At 34.0% G+C, this 23,994-nt stretch overlaps 1 protein-coding gene across 2 annotated transcripts in view; it reads left to right on the plus strand.

The window, feature by feature from the left end:
• The first annotated feature begins 547 nt into the window (after positions 1-547).
• The window catches only part of LOC106083829 (uncharacterized), a 146,050-nt gene continuing 122,603 nt past the window's right edge, over positions 548-23,994 (plus strand). Inside the window, exons 1-3 of one of the 2 annotated variants that reach the window (XM_059362908.1) lie at positions 548-1,118; positions 9,476-9,644; positions 11,057-12,384. In XM_059362908.1, the coding sequence (XP_059218891.1) occupies positions 11,913-12,384 (472 nt within the window). In that variant the 5' untranslated portion in view covers positions 548-1,118; positions 9,476-9,644; positions 11,057-11,912. The remainder of the gene's footprint in view (positions 1,119-9,475; positions 9,645-11,056; positions 12,385-23,994) is intronic. The other variant, XM_013247083.2, reaches the window with a different exon arrangement.

The raw sequence follows: 23,994 nt of genomic DNA on the forward strand, positions 1-23,994 counted from the left end.
AACTCTGATTTTGTGTTCGCTACCGGTATCGTTGCTAAACGCCATGGTTGTGCTCCAAGAAAAGAACTGCAAGAACACCTTTACTGGAATTCTGTAAACTATTGGGTTGCCCAAAAAGTAATTACGGATTTTTCATATAGTCGGCGTTGACAAATTTTTTCACAGCTTGTTACTCTGTTATCAGCTGTAACTTTTAGCTTGCTTTAGAAAAAAAGTGTAAAAAAAGTATATTTGATTAAAGTTCATTCTAAGCTTTATAAAAAATGCATTTACTTTCTTTTAAAAAATCCGCAATTACTTTTTGGGCAACCCAATACAAATGAGACAACCTTCTAGCGTTGAGTCATGGGCTGTAGTGTAAAAGTGGTTTTAATATTTCTATGCAGTCAAATTGAAATCTTTAAGTGTAAATATCCCTTGAGATTGAGTGGCTAAGGTTACCAATTACTTAAAAAGAATCTGGCCAAATGGAACGAAATGAGAAAATGAAACATAACAACAACGGTGTTTATTGTAGCCCGCAAATGTATTCGTGTTTTCGTGTAAAACGGTTCGAGGCTTGTCGGGCGGTGAGATGTTTTGAAAATTAGAAAAAACGAATGAAAAAAAAATACGTAAATTATGAATTAACGAGTTTTAAAAAATTAGTTATGCATTATTGTTAGTTAAAAAATAATAATAATTGATGCTAGTTGATATAGCGCGATACAAAAGAAATACCAGCTTATTTTGTATGTTCCGGATTAATGCGGCCGTTCGCTTTGTTAACTGTAACCTTATAGTTTTGCAAAAAAAGTTGTCAAATAAAACAGGTTGATCAATAAATATGAAAAAATAAAGAATATGTCTAAAGAAATATTTGGAGAGAAATACGTAACTAAAATTTGTTTCAAAGATCTTAGAAAATGGGCGTCGTTGTAAACCTTACGAATTATGTGTTATAATTTCGATGAATGAAATTTTATTCAAGTGCTCAATATTATCAAAATATATTTGTGGTGGTGTGCACGGTGCCCAAATAAAGCAGAATAGCTGTTATGCCGAAATATTGGATTACTCATTAAATTGGATTATCGATAATCAATCACAGTTGGATATAAACATTGTGAATATCAGAGGTAGGCACAATTCCTGCTCACCTGTCAATTCAGAGAGGAGTGAGGGGAAGCTGATCTTGTAATCATTTTATTAGAAATCCGTGGCTGTTGTGTTTGAGTTTTGACTACAGGTTGGTTAGCCAAGGGGTTGGTTGCTTCATTGATTGATGTGAAGCATTACAAATAATTCTATTTCCTTTCTTTTGTTATTCTTTTCTTTTTGTCAAGTCTTAAAACTTGTCTTTTGATGCTTTGTGGATAACTGGACAACTTGTTTTGGTATTCTTATTTTCCTGTTGGCTTTGTTCTAAAAGTCTTTTTTGTTTGATTTCATTTCTTTGCTAAAGCAGCCTCAACAATCATCACCCGTAGAATTGGTTATTGATGATTTTATTATTCGTGCGATGTTTGTTGTTGTTGCCGCTCTATGAATATCAACAACAACTTGTGCCAATAATGTCAAAAACAAATTTTTTTGTTTATTTTCTTCTTCCAAAATACCGTTAAGTAAACATTCGATCAGAGTAGCTCTCCCATCCAAAGAGGGTGAGAAGAATATTATCTCACCCTCTTTGCTCCCATCCATCCATTGTTGTTGTTGTAGCCACATGTATGATTTCGTTGTTCCCAACAACAACAAATATTGGCGAAGCCAAAATGCTGTTGTTGTTGCTTGTGCTGCTGTTGACTATTAATTAGCGGAGAGATCATAAAAGTTTTAGCGATTTTTATGTACTCATTTTTTTTCTCTCTCCCTAGACCCCTTTCCATCCTTATTTGTAAATATCAATAAAAATGGGCAACACAAGCGCATAAATATTTACATGCGAGACAAGGGAATATTGGATTTTACTTACTCACTTTGGGTTAATTAAATGTATCTTTGTTTACTCCCAGACAATGCAATCGATAATAAATAAATATTGTCATAAAAATTGATTTTGAAGATAGAATGTTGCCTTAATACAGAGAGGATTGATGTGGCATAGCGGAAGTGGTCCACCAGCCATGCTGGTGTGTGCCTAAAAAAAATTTCATTGAAGTCTTGTACCTATTAGGAATCTTATTATTTGTCTGTTCACAGAGAAAATGTCATTGAAGTTATGGATGGCATTAGAGAAACTATGTCTTAATAGAACATTTTATTGAGTTTTTATACCCTCCTCCATAGGATGGGGGTATGCTAATTTCGTCATTCTGTTTGTAACACCTCAAAATATGCGTCTGAGACCCCATAAAGTATATATATTCTTGATCGTCATGCCGTTTTAAGTCGATCTAGCCATGTCCATCCGTCTGTCTGTCGAAAGCACGCTAACATCCGAAGGAGTAAAGCTAGCCGCTTGAAATTGTGCACAAATACTTTTTATTAGTGTAGGTCGGTTGGGAATGTAAATGGGCCATTCGGTCCATGTTCTGATATAGCTGCCATATAAACCGATCTTGGGTATTGACTTCTTAAACCTCTAGAGGGCGCAATTCTCGTCCGATTTGACTGAATTTTTGCACGTGGTCTTTTGGTGTCACTTCCAACAACCGTGCTAAGTATGGTTTAAATCGGTCCATTTTTTGATATAGCTGCCATATGAACTGATCTTGGGTTTTGACTTCTTGATCCTCTAGAGGCCGCAATTTTTATCCGATTTGGCTGAAATTTGGCACGAGGTGTTTTGTTATGGCTTCCAATAACTGTGCTAAGCATGGTGCAAATCGGTACCTGATATAGCTGCTATATAAACCGATCTGGGATCTTGACTTCTTGAGCCTCTAGAGGGCGCAATTCTCATCCGATTTGGCAGAAATTTTGTACAACGGCTTCTCTCATGACCGCAACTCTGCGCAATTCTTATCCAACTGAACTGAAATATTCCACAACAACGTCTACAATGTTTAGCATTCAATTCATTTATGGTCCGAATCGGACTATAACTTGATATAGTTCCAATAGCATAACAGAACTTATTCAATATTCTTTGTTTGCCTAAAAAAGATACTGCGTAAAGAACTCGAGAAATGCGATCCATGGTGGAGGGATTCGGCCCGGCCCGGAACTTAGCACGCTTTTACTTGTTTTCTTCAAGGTTGGTACACTGAAAAAATGTTTTCATGTTGTCAAATTCGAGCCAAACATTAGCAAACTTAATTTAAAGATGATCAATTATTCAACTCTTTAAGGAAACATCTCTTTTGTTGGAAGGATTAAGGGTTTTCTATTTTAAATGGGAGATTAATAAATCCTTAACTTTACGTCTTGTTGTTACGGTTGGTACTCTTTTCGGCTTTTCAAGTGAACAACTGTCAAAGTATAAGTTAAAAATATATGGGATATATAAATGCCTCTTTTAAGCTAATGGCTTATGAGGAGCGGTTAAAAACAGTTAATCCAAGTGTAATAAAGATGATTGAGTTAGTACAAGTTCGATCGGGTCGAATCTTATATACCCTCCACTATAGATCGCATTTGTCGAGTTCTTTTCCAATATCTCCTTTTAGGCAAACAAAGGAAAATAATTGATTTAGTATTGGAGCTATATCAAGTTATAGTCCGATTCGGACCATAATTGAATTGAATTTTGGAGACCATAGTAAGAGTAAGAATTGATCTATTTAGGGGCTCAAGAAGTAAAATAGAAAGATCGGTTTATATGGGAGCTGTATCAGTCTAAAGATCGATTCGGACCATATTTTACAAGTATGGTGAAGATCATGGGAGAAGCCGTTGTACAATATTTCAGCCAAATCGGATAATAATTACGCCCTCTGGAGGCTTCAAGATATATCAGGTTAAGGATGGATTTCAATCATATCTTACACAGTTGTTAGAAGTCATAACAAAACAAACATAACATCACAACTTATAAAAAATTTCAGCCAAATCGGGTAGAATTGCGCCCTCTAGTGCCTCAAGAAGTCAAGATCGGTTTATATGGCAGTTATATCAGGTTATGGACCAATTTGGAGCATACTTAGCTCAGTTCTTGGAAGTCATATCGAAACACTTTGTGCAAAATTTCAGCCATTTCAGGATAGGAATTGCGCCCTCTAGACGCTCAAGAAGTCAAGACCACAGATAGGTTTATATAACAGCTATATCAGGTTATGAACCGATTTCAACCATACTCAGCACAGTTGTTGGAAGTCAAATAAACATCATGCTAAATTTGAGCCAAATCGGATAAGACTTGTGGCCTCTAGTGGCTCAAGAAGTCAAGATCCAAGATCGGTTTATATGGCAGCTATATCAAAACATGGACCGATATAGCCCATTTACAATTCCAACTGACCTAAACTAATAAGAAGTATTTGTGGAAAATTTCAAGCGGCTAGCTTAACTCCTTCAAAAGTTAGCTTGTTTTCGACTGACGGACGGACATGGCTAGATCGACTTAAAATGACATGACGATCTAGAATATATATACTTTATGGGGTCATAGACGAATATTTCGAGGTGTTACAAAGAGAATGACGAAATTAGTATACCATCCACCATCCTATGGTAAAAGTAGAAGAGCTATATTTGCTAACAATTGTTAATTATTTAAAAGACAATGGAAAATTACTTTTTTTATAAAGATAGCCCAAGTTGAAAAACGTTTCGTCCACGCTTTTTGTGAATGTCAAATTTCTACAGCAAAAGAAAATATTTTCACACATATTTTCACTATTTTTTATATGTAGTTTCACTGTGAAAACTGAACTTAATACCCAGCTTTAGATAAAATTTCATGTGAAATTTTTCTTTAGAGAAAATTTCATTCATTTCGGATTATAATTTAAATGCAAATTTCCCTATGAATATTCCATTAGGGCAAACTTTTCACATACATCACTGAGTTCTGTCCGATTCAAGTTTAAGCTCAATGATAAGGGACCTCCTTTTTTCCTTTCTCGCCAGGATTCGAACCCAAGCGTTCAGCGTCTGCACTAGGGTGGCCTCCACCATAATGGACAATATATAATTTAGTAAAATGTTTAACGCAATTAAAACAAGTATTACGAAGTTTTTTCTTCAAAGCAAAAATTTATGGCTTTAAAGAATTTTTATGATTTCGCATAGAGTCATTATTGACCACAGAAGATGTTGCTTAAGAGTGTTTTTGCGCGTAGGTTGTGGATTAATTTGGATCATATTTGAATAAAATTGGATTATATTTTTGGGCTATTGAATCCTTAAACCAAATAGCATCCCAACTGGAAACGAGTCTCAGGCTCAAGAAACAAAATACAGAGATCAAACTTTTAAAAGTCGGTTTTTACTATAAACGTTGTTAAGACTTTTTATTCACTATATTCTCATGGTCTGAGCAAAGTTTTGTTTTTGTCTGCGCACATATTTTAACTAAAATTTGCATAATAATCTGCGTCCCATATTTTGTAATCGCAAGGCAAGTGAGCATTGCAGATAAAACTGCATTTTGTTAATCTTCATCGTCAGCCAACATGAAGACAACATTGTAAAAAATGACACGAAAGAAGACAAATGATGAGTTCTCAGAATGATTGATGTTTTGTTTTTTGGAGTTGTGGGGTATTTATTTGCTACTTTTCTCTTCCCCTTTGTCTTATGGCTACATATGGTTAATTTAAATTAATTTTAGTTTTGCCTGTCCAACTTTGTGTATAATGTCTTTTTTTCGTACCATAAACGTGTAGAGTTTATAAATTGTCATTTGAGTTGTTGTTTTGCTGAAAAATCTGTTTTATAAATTATCTGATGTCAGCTATTGTGTTTGGCTGTTGTTGAAAAAAGAGGGTTCTATTTTCACATTGAAAAAAAAAAAATGGTTGTTAATTGAAATAAATATTAAGGAAATGATAAAACCTTCATATAAACCGAGCTCTCGATTTTCATTTCTATAGCCACTCAAATTCTCATTTGTCCGGTTTGTCTAAAATTTTGAAAGCAGAGTAATTGAGAATAATTTGTAGAATAATTGAGGCTAAAAACATCTGAAGAAAATGCGAATGCGACACAGGAAGTTTCATAATTTGATATTCGGTTTGACTTCTCCACATTTTCCTGTCAATGCTTTCTTTAAACAAGTAAAACGCGTCAAGTTCGGCCGGACCGAACTTTGGATACCCAGCACCTCGAGTATGTAAACCACCTTTCGTCAAAATCCGGTGAAAAATGCATACCTTACGCCCAAATATCGGCGACATCGGACAAATGCGGCTTTTATGGACCCAAAACCTTAAATCGAGAGATCGGTCTATATGAAAGCCATATGCAAATCTTGATCGATCTGGGCCAAATTGAAGAAGTATGTCGAAGGTCCCAACACAACTCACTGTCCCCAATTTTGGCGACATCGGACAATAAATGCGCCTTTTATAGGCCCAAAACCATACATCGAGAGATCGGTCTATATGGCAGCTATATTCAAATCTGAAGTATGTCGATGGGCTTAACTTAACTCACTGTCCCAAGTTTCGGCGACATCGGACAATAAATGCGTCTTTTATGGGCCCAAAGTCTTAAATCGAGGGATCGGTCTATATAACAGCTATATTCAAATCTGAACCGATCTGGGCTAAACTGAACAAGTATGTCGAAGGTCCTAACACAACTCACTGTCCCCAATTTTGGCGACATCGGACTATAAATGCTCCTTTTATAGGCCCAAAACCATACATAGAGAGATCGGTCTATATGTCGATGGTCTTAACTTAACTCACTGTCCAAAATTTCGGCGACATCGGACAATAAATGCGTCTTTTATGGGCCCAAAGTCTTAAATCGAGGGATCGGTTATATACCACCTATATCCAAATCTGAACCGATCTGGGCTAAACTGAAGAAGTATGTCGAACGTCCTAACACATCACACTGTCCCCAATTTTGGCGACATCGGCCAATAAATGCGCCTTTTATGGGCTCAAAACCTTACAACTAGAGATCGGTCCATATGGCAGCTATATCCAAATCTGGACCGATCCGGCCAAATTGAAAAAGGGTGTCGAAGGGCCTGACACAACACGCTGTCCTAAATTTTTGCAAAATCGGACAATAAATCCGGGCCAAATTGGAGAATGATGTCGAAGGGCCTAACACAACTCACTGTCCCAAATTTCAGCAAAATCGGATAATAAATGTGGCTTTTATGGGCCTAAGACCCTAAATCGGCGGATCGGTCCACCATCCTTCAGTGGTGGGTATAAAAAATTACACTGATTTTCAAGAAAAATCTTAATGTTGTCCATTCTACTAAGGCAATAATTACTGTATTTCCCGTAACCCTAAAATAAAACCAGTTACAAAATTTGTCATCAATCGTTGTAGTCGTCGTCGTTATATTAAGAAATTACATTTCTGCTTTGTTTTACATATTCCAACACAAAATGAAAGTAAAAATCTTCCAAAATCTCTTAATTTACGATGGAATCGAAATGAAAAGATAAAGAAAATTATGTATGTATAACTTTCCATTGTGATCATCACTCAATATGGTGGTTTTGTAGTGCTTGCCTTGGGTGGCCGACAACGATGAATGGTGAATAATTTTTATCTTGGCGCTTAAATACCAAAAAATGTGGACATTTGTTAAAAAGCCATAAAAATTATGAACCGTTGAGCGAAGAGGACAAGGCCTGCCACATAAACTACCACACAATTGAATGCACACGCATATTGCTGACATATGCTGTCGAGGGTATCTTTGACTTTTGCAATAAATGCGTGAAAAAGAAGTGTAGTGATGAACCCAAAGCAGACACACTTACATAAGTGTCACTGCAAGTGACAGTTGTAAAAACATTCTCAATAAAATAAACAAATGCTTGTAATTTCATACATTTTATTAACATGCATTTTGTTTTAAAACACACACACACATGAACACATGAAAACACACCCACACATATATCCTTCAAAGGTTGTTCGTACTTAATGTGTAGACACATGGTGGCGCTGTAATATTTGTCACTCTCGTAACATTTAAACCCACATATCATTAAATAGGAATATAAATATAAACATATGTAAATGCATATGTTACACAGACTGAACCTTTCATTAATGCCGCATAGATTCCTTGCGATGATGCTCTCATATAATAAATCTCAATATTATAAATGATGTGAGAGAATAAGAAGGAGGTATAGTTTACACAAATCAAATAAAAGGAATTTTCTGTTTTTTGTGCTTGTTATGTTTTAGTTTTGAAAAGTTTTATTTTTATAAAATTTTACTTAAGATAGGTTTTTGCTTGATTTGTCAATTGAAATAATTCAAATTAATTAACTTGACTCTATGATGTAACAATCTAATTTCGATAAAAAAAAAATAAATTTAACAAACAGCAGATTTTGTTGTATAAATGGTAACGGAAAGTATACATTAAAATTCAATTAAAGTGGTTATTAAATCCTTTCTCTAATCAACTTTTTTACTGAATAATGAATAATTGACAAAAAATAATGACCAAAAATTAATAAAATTTTCCTTACTTTCGATTTTTCGCCTGAAACAACTGCCAAAATGCACTATAAAAAAACTTTTGCAAAACGACTACGAACTTTTTTCAAAAAAGTAGTACTAAGTTCTTTTTACGAAATGATATCAAAATGTTGCTAGAAACTTTGTTAAATTTCGTAGATTTTAAATGTACATGCCTATTAAATTGCGGCGAAAAATGACAAGCCCCAGCCCAAAGCTTCCTCTCTGGCAAGATAAAATTCGGGTCGTCATTGAAGAAAAATCCGTCCCACGCACAGTCCGTCGCTTTGAAATTAAAATTTTATCTGTAGAAAATACTTTAATTGAAAATTGTCTTTAAATGAAATATTTTGCTTGTTAGTCTGAAAAACTTTTCCAAAGAATGTAAAATGAAAACTCGGAACTTGGAAACACAATTTTAAAACCTCGAATTGATCACCCGGATTAATTTACATTTTAAAATAATTATTTCAAATGAAACTATTTTGTTTTTTCCTTGGAATTGATACGGAGCTCATAGTTTATTATGATCGAAATCTATCGTGAATAGCAAGCAGCGTTGATTCTGGAAGAAATTTTTAGTTCTGTAGGCTTTGGCCATAGACTAGGACACGATGAAATATTTTTTAAAAAATTTTAAAATTTACTTTTTGAATTATTGATTTTCTCGAAAAAAAATATTTTTACAATGAAAATAACTTAATACTCACCTTAAGTAAGGAAATGAGTTAATTTAATAACACTATGAGAACAAGTTTTATTTATATTACACTTACTGTTGTCGCTAGGTCATTTGACATATATTTTTCATATATTTCATTTACCGAGTAAAAATTAGTGGGCAAAGAAAGAAAAAAGTTAATAACTGCAATAAGATAGAAATCTCTTCGTATTTTTTTTATTTCTACCACCCTTTCTTATGTTATCTACAATAAATTAGGAAAACTTTAGGACTTATAAAGACATGATCTTATACGGCAATAGTTGGATGCAGTTTTACCGGACATCTTTTCCATCAAAAACGGATTTTCGATCGAATTGAATAAAGTTCGGACGAGAAATTAGCGGCATCATTTAAGCAGAACATAGATGGCCTGTCGTAACAATTGGTAAAAAATCTTTTTTTTTTTTTATAAATATTTAATAATTATAGTTGCTTAATTTTTTTCCATTTGTTTGCGTAAAATGTAATGGAAATGAAAGTCATTTCAAACCGACACAAACAACAATGTGCTAGTTTGAGAGCTATTGGGTTGCCCAAAAAGTAATTGCGGATTTTTCATATAGTCGGTGTTAACAAATTTTTTTCACAGCTTGTGACTCTGTAATTGCATTCTTTCTTCTGTCAGTTATCAGCTGTTACTTTTAGCTTGCTTTAGAAAAAGTGTTAAAAAAGTATATTTGATTAAAAGTTCATTCTAAGTTTTATTAAAAATGCATTTACTTTCTTTTAAAAAATCCGCAATTACTTTTTGGACAACCCAATAATTAAAATGAGCTCAAAAGAAAAAAAATTATCAAAATACTGAATCAAATTCGCCAAAACTATCACTATAAAACTTAGATATTCGTATTTTGAAGGCTTTTAAAGATTATGATTTGCCTATAAATAGTGTGTTGGCAAGTGTGTACTTAATTCAGCTCTGAGCCGATGGGCCAGTTCCTGCATCTAGTAGCAACTACAATATTGAACAAACAATTTTGAGGTATATTCACCAATTTCACTGTAGCAGAAGAATTTTGGAAATTTTCGATTTCGTGGAAATATAAAATCCTGGCTACGTCCCTGGACTAGACCACAATAAAATACGATTAAGACAAGTATTTATCTTGGATTCTAAAGATTAACAGAATCACGATCCACACTAAAAAAATCAACTACAAAAAGAAAGGTGTTACACAAGCTAGGCCCTAGGAACTCGGACAATATGTCAATCCGATCGCCATTTCTATTTGGGCTATTTGAGAGAACAAGGAAAGCCATTGTATAGGTATGACTCAAAATATTGGCAAATATTTTCGTGCAGTTTGCAACTGGTTTTTTGACCCACTCAGAGTAATAGTCAAAGCAAAAGGTCTTAGCGAGCAAAAGTGAATGAATTCTAAAATGTAGATAACTTCCACACATTTTTGTCATTTTAAGCAATGCAAAATATTTTCATACAAAAAGTTGTGTTTGTTTGAATTGGCAACACCCAGTGTTATCAGTAAAAATATAACGATAAATCGGCTTAGTGCAAATTTTGTGGCGAAAACAAATTTAGAAAGATCAGGTGTTGTCATCAATTAATTTAAAATACATACCTTTTTCAATTCACCAATTGTATAAAATGGAGTTTAGACAATCTTTGATATTTTTTAACATTTTAAACACCTCCGCTCTATACTCGTACATAGTAATATTCATCTTCGTAGGCGTCTGTCAAGTTAATTTCACCTGCTCTCTTCTCATAATGTCATAAGAGCATACTCTTTTGCTATACCTTATAAATAATTGTTCTCTCTTTTCGTATATTTGCAGAGCGTCTCGCTGCTGATGTCACTCACTCATTCAGTCACTCACAGCTGTCATGTTGTGCATGTAGTCATGACAAATATTTCACGTACAATTTTGCCAAATTTGTGTGTCAATTCTAAATTTGACATACAATAAATGATGCGATCATTAAAAGATCACCACTTCAAGATACTACAATACATATAATCAATTAAACAAAGACGAATAAGGCGCAGGCGAGCAAAAAAAAAAACAAAACAAAACCAAGAGTAGCAGTTACAAAGGCCCTGTATGCCATCATCGTTGGCAACGACATCTTAGAACAAATATCATTTGTTTGTGTGTGTGCGTGCGTGCGTGCGAAAAAACGCCTACCGCCCGCGCTAATGTTTGCTTGGTTGTGCTGATCGAAGTAAACGACAGCGACGACGAGTTATCAATTAAACGTTTACGATGTTTAGTTAGCCTCAATTATCTTTAATTGTTGGCATAATTTGTCAACATCGTGAAATTTAATTAAACGATTTTACCATCACCAACAATTGCCATTGCGAAGTCCAAGCGCAAGGGAAAATCGCTGGCACCCCACGAGCCTAAACATCAGCATCATTGCCACCAGAGCCGAACAGTACTCTCACAGCAGCAAACACCCATGGAAAGTTTAAAAAAATAATGAAAAAAGAAATAATTGCTCATTCAAGAGAATGACAATTGAAATGTCAACACGCGAGTGCATAAATGAATAAAACAAGCAATAGAAGAAAAAATAGCAAAGAAAAGCAATTTAAGAATTAGAAAAAAGCTATGAAATGTAAATCAGTTTCTCAGTGAAAGAAAATAGTTTAATATCATTTTTGTTTTGTTTTTAAACTACACAAACATGGCAACCCTACATGACTTAACCTCAACCAGCATTTCCGCTCGCAGTGCATTGTCTTTGTATTGTAGGGCAAGCAAATCAAAGCAATTAAATCATCATGAGCGACAGTCTTACCACTTTCCTTACTTTGGAGATCACCATCGAAGTCTTAAAAACTTCAATCATTTGGGCCTTCCTTGGAATTTACCTGTTTTATTGGTACTTTCTTCGTTATGCGTGACGATGTCCCAAGGTGCTACATTACATCACAAAGAATACCGCAGTGCGGCTTTATTTGCCTTAAATAATTTTACCGATCTATATGATGCATCATCTTCGTCATCATCGTCTTTCTCATCGCCTTCATCTGCCATAAAGTCCATGGATTTAACAAGTGTCGAACAGAATGATGTGGATGTACCGGATTTCAATTCGCCACGTTCATCATCGTCATCATCAAGAAATGAGCACATGGATACAAAACAAAATACAGGTAAGTTAGGCTAAAAATTTAACAAAGAAAAAATACTTTAAGTTTTCTAGGGAAGTGGTTATTTATGTTATTGGAGGCGAAAATATATTTGAAATAAATCGGGGAAGCTTTTTTTTAGGTTAGATGAGATTTTGCGACCTCTTTGCCCCGGTAGTCGAGTTGGTAGAATGCTCACATTACCAGTTTGGGGTTTGATTCCCATAAAAGGTCTGTTCTGCCGCTACTATGGTATCACAGTTGACTAAAATTTAAGTTGGTAGCTTTTACTACATAACGCTATTGTAAAATTTACTTTTTCACTCAACGGTATTGGCATGATTTCAATGTGTGTGAAGTTAAATTCCGAATTTAACTAGCAGAGACACAAACCGCTTTGTTAACAGAGTGCGAGAGAGAGTAACAGAAGTATTAACAGAGATCCACTGAGGGGTTAGCAGAGCTCTGTAAATACTTAACAGAACCAAAAAACAAGAGAAATTAATTAAATATCTTACTTTTTATCAATTTTTGAAAATATTTGTAAAAAAAAAATAAAACCATAACAAAATTTGGAGTAAAATATCAATGCTTTGAATCAAAAAAACCAAATTAAAAATATCTATTACCGTAGTACTGAGAAAAATGAAAAATTTATAAAAAAAATATTCTGGGCAGGATTATGACCAATGGTCCTGGAGGACATCTAAGAATTCTACAAGGTACTACCATACATCGTTGGAAAGGTCACGATGTGTGCTTTCCAAAACATGTCCTTATTCGAAAATCGAGCAGTTGGTTTTTTCAAATTCCTGTCTTTTTTAAAAAAATTCTGGAAAAAAATCTGGACAGGATTATGGCCAACGCTCCTGGAGAACATCTAAGAATTCTACAAGGTACTACCATACATCGTTGGAAAGGTGACGATGTGTGCTTTCCAAAACATGTCCTTATTCGAAAATCGAGCAGTTGGTTTTTTCAAATTCCTGCCTTTTTTAAAAAAATTCTGGAAAAAATCTGGACAGGATTATGGCCAACGCTCCTGGAGAACATCTAAGAATTCTACAAGGTACTACCATACATCGTTGGAAAGGTAACGATGTGTGCTTTCCAAAACATGTTTTTATTCGAAAATCGAGCAGTTGGTTTTTTCAAATTCCTGTCTTTTTTAAAAAAATTCTGGAAAAAAAATCTGGACAGGATTATGACCAATGGTCCTGGAGGACATCTAAGAATTCTACAAGGTACTACCATACATCGTTGGAAAGGTCACGATGTGTGCTTTCCAAAACATGTCCTTATTCGAAAATCGAGCAGTTGGTTTTTTCAAATTCCTGCCTTTTTTAAAAAAATTCTGGAAAAAAATCGGGACAGGATAATGGCCAATGCTCCTGGAGGACATCTAAGAATTCTACAAGGTACTACCATACATCGTTGGAAAGGTCACGATGTGTGCTTTCCAAAACATGCCCTTATTCGAAAATCGAGCAGTTGATTTTTTCAAATTCCTGTCTTTTTTAAAAAAAAATCTGGGAAAAAAAAATCGGGACAGGATAATGGCCAATCCTCCTGGAGGACATCTAAGAATTCTACAAGGTACTACCATACATCGTTGGAAAGGTGACGATGTGTGCTTTCCGAAACATGTCCTTATTCGAAAATCGAGCAGCTGGTTTTTTCAAATTCCTGTCTTTTTTAAAAAAATTTTGGGAAAAAATCGGGACAGGATAATGGCCAATGCTCCTGGAGGACATCTAAGAATTCTACAAGGTACTACCATACATCGTTGGAAAGGTCACGATGTGTGCTTTCCAAAACATGTCCCTATTCGAAAATCGAGCAGTTGGTTTTTTCAAATTCCTGTTTTTTTTAAAAAAATTCTGGAAAAAAATCGGGACAGGATAATGGCCAATGCTCCTGGAGGACATCTAAGAATTCTACAAGGTACTACCATACATCGTTGGAAAGGTGACGATGTGTGCTTTCCAAAACATGCCCTTATTCAAAAATCGAGCAGTTGGTTTTTTCAAATTCCTGTCTTTTTTAAAAAATTCTGGAAAAAAATCGGGACAGGATAATGGCCAATGCTGCTGGAGGACATCTAAGAATTCTACAATGCACTACCATACATCGTTGGAAAGGTGACGATGTGTGCTTTCCAAAACATGCCCTTATTCAAAAATCGAGCTGTTGGTTTTTTCAAATTCCTGTCTTTTTTAAAAAAATTCTGGAAAAAAATCGGGACAGGATAATGGCCAATGCTCCTGGAGGACATCTAAGAATTCTACAAGGTACTACCATACATCGTTGGAAAGGTGACGATGTGTGCTTTCCAAAACATGTCCTTATTCGAAAATCGAGCAGTTGGTTTTTTCAAATTCCTGTCTTTTTTAAAAAAATTTTGGGAAAAAATCGGGACAGGATAATGGCCAATGCTCCTGGAGGACATCTAAGAATTCTACAAGGTACTACCATACATCGTTGGAAAGGTCACGATGTGTGCTTTCCAAAACATGTCCCTATTCGAAAATCGAGCAGTTGGTTTTTTCAAATTCCTGTCTTTTTTAAAAAAATTCTGGAAAAAAATCGGGACAGGATAATGGCCAATGCTCCTGGAGGACATCTAAGAATTCTACAAGGTACTACCATACATCGTTGGAAAGGTGACGATGTGTGCTTTCCAAAACATGCCCTTATTCAAAAATCGAGCAGTTGGTTTTTTCAAATTCCTGTCTTTTTTAAAAAATTCTGGAAAAAAATCGGGACAGGATAATGGCCTTGTAGAATTCTTAGATGTCCTCCAGGAGCATTGGCCATTATCCTGTCCCGATTTTTTTCCAGAATTTTTTTAAAAAAGACAGGAATTTGAAAAAACCAACTGCTCGATTTTTGAATAAGGGCATGTTTTGGAAAGCACACATCGTCACCTTTCCAACGATGTATGGTAGTACCTTGTAGAATTCTTAGATGTCCTCCAGGAGCATTGGCCATTATCCTGTCCCGATTTTTTTCCAGAATTTTTTTAAAAAAGACAGGAATTTGAAAAAACCAACTGCTCGATTTTTGAATAAGGGCATGTTTTGGAAAGCACACATCGTCACCTTTCCAGCGATGTATGGTAGTACATTGTAGAATTCTTAGATGTCCTCCAGGAGCATTGGCCATTATCCTGTCCCGATTTTTTTTCCAGAATTTTTTTAAAAAAGACAGGAATTTGAAAAAACCAACTGCTCGATTTTCGAATAAGGACATGTTTTGGAAAGCACACATCGTGACCTTTCCAACGATGTATGGTAGTACCTTGTAGAATTCTTAGATGTCCTCCAGGAGCATTGGCCATTATCCTGTCCCGATTTTTTTCCAGAATTTTTTTAAAAAAGACAGGAATTTGAAAAAACCAACTGCTCGATTTTTGAATAAGGGCATGTTTTGGAAAGCACACATCGTCACCTTTCCAACGATGTATGGTAGTGCATTGTAGAATTCTTAGATGTCCTCCAGCAGCATTGGCCATTATCCTGTCCCGATTTTTTTCCAGAATTTTTTTAAAAAAGACAGGAATTTGAAAAAACCAACTGCTCGATTTTTGAATAAGGGCATGTTTTGGAAAGCACACATCGTCACCTTTCCAACGATGTATGGTAGTACCTTGTAGAATTCTTAGATGTCCTCCAGGAGCATTGGCCATTATCCTGTCCCGATTTTTTTTCCAGAATTTTTTTAAAAAAGACAGGAATTTGAAAAAACCAACTGCTCGATTTTCGAATAAGAACATGTTTTGGAAAGCACACATCGTCACCTTTCCAACGATGTATGGTAGTACCTTGTAGAATTCTTAGATGTCCTCCAGGAGCATTGGCCATTATCCTGTCCCGATTTTTTTCCAGAATTTTTTTAAAAAAGACAGGAATTTGAAAAAACCAACTGCTCGATTTTCGAATAAGGACATGTTTCGGAAAGCACACATCGTCACCTTTCCAACGATGTATGGTAGTACCTTGTAGAATTCTTAGATGTCCTCCAGGAGGATTGGCCATTATCCTGTCCCGATTTTTTTTCCCAGATTTTTTTTTAAAAAAGACAGGAATTTGAAAAAATCAACTGCTCGATTTTCGAATAAGGGCATGTTTTGGAAAGCACACATCGTCACCTTTCCAACGATGTATGGTAGTACCTTGTAGAATTCTTAGATGTCCTCCAGGAGCGTTGGCCATAATCCTGTCCAGATTTTTTTTCCAGAATTTTTTTAAAAAAGGCAGGAATTTGAAAAAACCAACTGCTCGATTTTCGAATAAGGACATGTTTTGGAAAGCACACATCGTGACCTTTCCAACGATGTATGGTAGTACCTTGTAGAATTCTTAGATGTCCTCCAGGACCATTGGTCATAATCCTGTCCAGATTTTTTTTCCAGAATTTTTTTAAAAAAGACGAGAATTTGAAAAAACCAGCTGCTCGATTTTCGAATAAGGACATGTTTTGGAAAGCACACATCGTTACCTTTCCAACGATGTATGGTAGTACCTTGTAGAATTCTTAGATGTTCTCCAGGAGCGTTGGCCATAATCCTGTCCAGATTTTTTCCAGAATTTTTTTAAAAAAGGCAGGAATTTGAAAAAACCAACTGCTCGATTTTCGAATAAGGACATGTTTTGGAAAGCACACATCGTCACCTTTCCAACGATGTATGGTAGTACCTTGTAGAATTCTTAGATGTTCTCCAGGAGCGTTGGCCATAATCCTGTCCAGATTTTTTTCCAGAATTTTTTTAAAAAAGGCAGGAATTTGAAAAAACCAACTGCTCGATTTTCGAATAAGGACATGTTTTGGAAAGCACACATCGTGACCTTTCCAACGATGTATGGTAGTACCTTGTAGAATTCTTAGATGTCCTCCAGGACCATTGGTCATAATCCTGCCCAGAATATTTTTTTATAAATTTTTCATTTTTCTCAGTACTACGGTAATAGATATTTTTAATTTGGTTTTTTTGATTCAAAGCATTGATATTTTACTCCAAATTTTGTTATGGTTTAATTTTTTTTTTTACAAATATTTGCAAAAATTGATAAAAAGTAAGAAATTTAATTAATTTCTCTTGTTTTTTGGTTCTGTTAAGTATTTACAGAGCTCTGCTAACCCCTCAGTGGATCTCTGTTAATACTTCTGTTACTCTCTCTCGCACTCTGTTAACAAAGCGGTTTGTGTCTCTGCTAGTTAAATTCGGAATTTAACTTCACACACATATGATTTCAAGCGTAGAACTAGGCTCATCTTACCTTCTACCCCAATACTAATTGGCCCACGCCTACTTATATTTAAAATTCAAATCCCATAAACTTTCTTTTGTTATTTTAGAGTTAACTTTAAATATATTTCGACATATAAAAGAAAAAATAATATTTAGATATAAAAGTTCGACGGCTGTGCCATAAATTAAATTTCGACACAAATCACACTTTTTCAGATGCATGCATGTCTAGACTCATCTCAATTTTGAGATGAGAAAGTTAAGGCAAAGAATCGTGTGTGGGCATTTCAAGTACTTTAGACAATCAAATTTTTTATTAAAAAGGTTATGACAATTTTGTGTTTACACATAAACATAAGGAAGCCATTAAACTACAACTTCATGGAGAAAATGTGTTTTGTTTTCAGAGAAATTGTAATTTGCCTATAAAATACATAAAGTCCCTTTTTATGTTGATCCAAATCAAAGTGAGCGTGGGCTTTTTTCTCGAGATGAATCAAAAAAATTTCTATTTCTTGTAATTGCCATCAGGTTATTCGACACCGCCTGTGTTTTTTTTTTTTTTTGAGAAGTTTTGTATGTTTTTGTTTTTGGTTTGTTGAAATCAAAAGTGGAACTAATCTGATTGGGTTTTCTCCTCTTCGCCCTCCCCCTTTAACCATCAGATGTGTCATAAATGTATAGTGTCATTTTTCTTTTAAATCCTTACTTACCTTCTTTCCTAACCTACCATGTTGACATTGTAATCCCCGCCTACCATCACAACTTCAAACACTTTCGATTTCGTAGTTTGTTTTGAATATCGCTGCTTCAGTAACTGTGGTGTGGCTCACATTTTTAGGTCAGTAATTTGAATCAGTTGCAAGCGATTGTGATGGTAATGGGATTTTTATTGATTATGTGATTTAATCCAATTGTATTGTTTAAAATGGATCATGTCGTGTGTGTAGATAGAAGAAGGATTGTGTTAGGTCTAAATTTTGAAGAGAACGGAAAAATTTAGAATTAAGCTCGATTGACCGGGAAGTTCTTAAAGAATTTCAGAGCCGTAAACATATTTGTATATTTGGACATATTTGCCGATTACGACAATAAGAGGCTCAAATGAAAATACTTTTTTTCTGTTTTGTTGGTACACATGTTTGTTGTATATGTTGGTAATATCAGTGATTTTGGATTGTCTGTTTGTTTTTGATAGATAAAAAGGTTATTCGTATTTTGGTGTGCTCTTCGATTTTTTACTATTCGAAAAAATGGATCAAAGAAACTGTATTAAGTTTTGTGTAACCATAAAGCGCGTTTCAGAAGTGTTTTAGTTAGAAGAGTTATTTTTTGATCAGACCTCGGGGTTCTAATGAAAGGTATTTGGTCGTAGAGATAGATTTTTTTATCCACATTCGAGGCAAAAGTCCCCATGGGAAATAAAGCCTTTAACATCGAACTTTAAATGACCCTGAAACCACCGAACAATCTCAAAGAACAATAAAGATCATATGGCATTCGAATAAAGGCGTTTTGAAATAATATATATAATTAGTCAATATCATAGACTTTTGCAGCATGCTTTTTCACTAAAAATTCTTAAATTGTCGATTGTGAATTTTCAAAGAAAGTTTTGTTCCATATATTGTAAAAGAAGGCGCAGAAGAGCGGGCTTGGTTCAGCTAGTTTTCTACAAAGAAGAAAAAGTTTATTAAATTTTCTTTCATAAAAATCATTAAATTTTGTCTTAAAAAATTTCGTTGAAATTATCTCTAAAAAAAGGTTTGGTAAAATTTCCTCTTAAGAAAAAATTCTGTAACAGTTTTTCTCGAGCAAAAATTTCTATGAGACCTTCTCTAAAAAAAATGTGAAAATGTCTCTAAATAAAAATTTCCACGAAATTTTAACTACACAGAAAGAAATATCACAAAAATTTGTTCAATTAAAAATTTAATTGAAAATAAAATGTTTTCAATTCAATCATTTTGTTGTTGAATCCGGATTTTTTTTTTCAATTACGATCGTAATTGAAACTTTGGCAATTTTTAATTAAAAAATTAATTGTCTCTATTGTTTGTTAATTGAATCTAAACTGCTTTCAATAAAAATCATTTTCAATTGAAAAATTAATTGATTCAATAATTTTTTTAATTGAATCTGAACTTTTTTGAACTACAATAGTGATTGAAATTTTTTAAAATTTAAATTAAAAAATTTATTGTTTTAATAGTTTTTTTAATTGAATCTTAAAGATTTTATATATAAAATGTGATTGAACAAAAACGACCAAGACCACTTATTGTTTTGTTTTTTTTTTTTGTCATTCAATTCTTTCACCAATTTTTTGAAAATAGCTGATTTTATAGGGGAAAAATGTGTTTTCTTTGAATTGGCGAACTAGTAGAGTGACAAAAAGAAAAAAATGTATGTGGTAAGTTCTTTCAATCATTTTTTAATGCAAACGGAAACTTTTTTATGACTTTCCGTTTTTTAAAAAATTTTGGCTGCTGAAAATTGTAAATGTTTTTTTGTTGGGTTTACTTGCCCAATGCCTGTAATTCTAAAAATTACTGCATAGCTACTCTTTCTTTTTTAATACGGAAAACAATATGTTTTTTTGGCAAAACCCCCGGAGGCGTTTTGTTTCTAAGGAGTGATCATGGACACCAACATAAACCTCAAATTCGTTTTCCAGGAGTTTTACATATGTGAACCATATTGCATCTTAATCGAGGTTGCGCCCTATACAGCGCTCTTTTCGCAAAAATGTTAATATAACATTTGAATAATTTCAATTAAATTTTAAATTGATCCATTTAAAATATAATTGGATATTTAATTTTTTTAATTGGATCAATTAAAAAATTTAATTGAAATTTTGAAAAAATTTATCATTTTTTGAATTGGATCAATTAAAAAAACAATTTTAAAAATTTTCTATAATTTTTTTAATTGAAATTATTTTCAATTACCTTTTTCAAAAACTATGATTGATGTTATCATTTTTGTGATTGAAGCAGTTTCAATTAGAAAAGTAATTGAATCTATTATTTTCGTGATTGAAACCGGTTTTTATTTTTTCTGTGTATGGTAAGTTTTCTATGATTTTTTCTTTAAAGTAAAATTTTTATAAAATTTTCCTTTAAAACTGATTTCAATGAACTTTTCTCTTAAGAAACAGTTTTTATTAAAATTTCTTTAAGAAAAAATTTTAATTGAATTTTCTGTAAAGACAAAATTTTTATTAAGAAACAATTTTATAATAATTTTTTCTTTAAAAAATTTGCGTGAAATTTTGTCTCAAAAAAAAAATCTGTGAGATTTTTCTAAAAAAAAAATTTTCTACGAAGTTTTCTCTCAAAAAAACAAATTTTTATATAATCTTCTCTAGAGAAAACATTTCTATAAAATTGTCCTTAGACAATAACATCCTTGAAATGTCTTCTAAAAAAAATTTTTAATCAAATATTTCCTTAGCAAACTTTTTACAAATTTCTTGCAAAAAGACAAAATTTTAATAAAATTTTCTTAGGAAAAATTTCATTGAAATTATCACTGCTCTAGATTTCTTTGCCGCAATTTTGTAGTTCCTTCTTAGTTACCCCCACTGTGTCATATTCATATCTTGCACTCATACGAAACATTCATGTGAAAGCGCTAAGTATTAACGTCCCCTACATATAGGTCTCCCTAAAGATGCGATAGTTGCCATAACTTTCACATCTTGGGCATAAAGTAGTACTTGGAACAAATATCTATAATTTAAAACATAAGTGGGGAAAGAAGCGCAACGAAATTATCTTAAGTGTCGTGCAGGGCAACATTTTCATTTAAGCAACAATTTATTTCACTTTATTGTAGTGTAGAGCCCAAAACCTAAGGCCTGGAGTTCACGATGAAGCTAAGCAAAGGCACTGAATGGCCATGTCATTGAGTATGAACAAGGAGAAGCCAACGACAACGACAACGAAAACAATGATAATGATGAGTGCAGCAATTCAGAGCATTATTGTCAGGCATATAAAATGTGGGAAAATGATCATAAAAATAAGTACGCAAGGCATACAGAGACTATCAAGGGGGTCACTCAAGTGACAAATTTCAAAGCAAGCAAATCACACAAAACTCCACACTAAAAACCCATTCACTGCCAAATGGGATGGCATGGCATCGGATATCTCAGATGGCAGGAAGGAAGTTTGTACTTACTTTGATTTCGTCGTTTATTGATCCCCTCGAACACACAATCATGCAAAGTGGGCAAACAATGCCTATGCTTGCACTCTTCTTCTTCTCCTTCTCCACCATCATCACAAATCAAGTGTTGAATGCGTGCTGAACATTTTTGGGTTTTGCTTCTCCAAACGGATGTAGTTTGCGTGTCGAGGCCTTTTCGTAAAAAGAACCTTAAAATAAGTTTAGTTTATAAATCCTATTGGCATTTGTTTTGTCTCTTTTTCTTTGTTAGTCTTCTTCAAACTGAAATATAAGATCCAAAAACAAGAAAGAGAAATTGGGATATCAGAAAAAGGCATTTGTTTTTTACCTTTTTGGCAAAATGATCAACGAATATGAAAACAAAAAAAAAAAATAAGAAAGAACATAATGAGGATCATTTAAGCTGGAAGCAAAATAAAGGGGAGAGGTTTTTTAAGTCTTATAGTTGGAAAAAAACTTTATTTGAGAACTTCTATGTAGGATCTCAAGTTATCAGTTGGTATAACCGGTAGGTAGGATGTTTTATGTTACCAAGACAAAGGTGTAGGAAAAGAAGTTCACAGTGGTTTGTAAATCTAAATAGAATTGGTATAAAAAACAAAGTTTGAAAAGTGATTTAACAAATAAGATGCATGCTCTTTTGAAAAAAACAGCCTTTGCTAAACTGAGGTTATTTCGTTTACGCTGAAAATAAGACCAATGTATGACCTTTGCAGTACTGATCCCAAGTATGGATGAAAAGTCGACTTTTTGACTTCTATCAAAATGGCAAAAGTGGACTTTCAGACTTTTCTTTTCAAAAAGTATACATTTAGACTTTTCTTTTCAAAAAGTAAACTCTTAGACTTTATCAAAAGGTCGTTTTGACGTTAAGACTTAAAATTTACAAAATTTTCTAAATAATATACTTCTTTTTCCTAAAAGTTTTTGTAAACTTTTGTCATCAAGATATAAAATTGGGTTGCCCAAAAAGTAATTGCGGATTTTTTTATATAGTCGGCGTTGACAAATTTTTTCACAGCTTGTGACTCTGTAATTGCATTCTTTCTTCTGTCAGTTATCAGCTGTTACTTTTAGTTTGCTTTAGAAAAAAAGCGTAAAAAAAGTATATTTAATTAAAGTTCATTCTAAGTTTTATTAAAAATGCATTTACTTTGTTTTAAAAAATCCGCAATTACTTTTTGGGCAACCCAATAATTTCTTTGTATTTTCATAAAGGGGAGGTGGTAAGAAAATTTTTAAATGCAAAATTGGCGCATTCTAATATCAAATCACCCCGCCATCTTTAAGCCAGTATTGCCAATATTTTAAACTAAATTTCAAAAGTTTCCACATTCCCGCTTATTATACCCACCACCGAAGGATGGGGTATATTCATTTCGCCATTTCGTTTGCAACATATCGAAATATTCTTTTCCGACCCCATAAAGAATATATATTCTTGATCAGCGTTAAAATCTAAGACGATCTCTGTCCGTCCGTCTGTCTGTTGAAATCAGGCTACATTCTTTAATAATAGAGATATTGAGCTGAAACTTTGCACAGACTCTTTTTTTGTCCATAAGCAGGATAAGTTCGAAGATGGGCTATATCGGATTATATTTTGATATAACCCTCATATAGACGATCCGCTTATTTAGGGTCTTAGGCCCATAAAAGCCACATTTATTATCCAATTTTGCTGAAATTCGGGACAGTCAATTGTGTTAGGTCAGTCGACATCCTTCTTCAATTTGGCTCAGATCAGTTCAGATTTGGACATAGCTGCTATATAGACCGATCTCTCGATTTATGGTCTTGCGCCCAAAAAGGCGCATTTCTTGTCCGATTTTGCCAAAATTTGGGACAGTGAGTTGTGTTAGGCCCTTCGACACCCATCTTCAATTTGGCCCAGATCGGTTCAGATTTGGATATAGCTGCCATATAGACCGATCTCTCGATTTAAGGTTTTTGGCTTATAAAAGGCGCATTTGTTGTCGCCGCCAAATGTCTGCAATTTGGCTCAGATCGGTTCAGATTTGGATATATCCGCCATATAGACCGATCGCTCGATTTAAGGTTTTAGCCCCATAAAAGGCACATTGGAGGCCACCGTAGCGCAGAGGTTAGCATGTCCGCCTATGAGTCTGAACGCCTGGGTTCGATTCCTGGCGAGACCATCAGAAAACATTTTTAGCGGTGGC

This window comes from Stomoxys calcitrans, chromosome 2 (genome assembly GCF_963082655.1).
Source record: "Stomoxys calcitrans chromosome 2, idStoCalc2.1, whole genome shotgun sequence".
NCBI classification, from domain to species: domain Eukaryota; kingdom Metazoa; phylum Arthropoda; class Insecta; order Diptera; family Muscidae; genus Stomoxys; species Stomoxys calcitrans.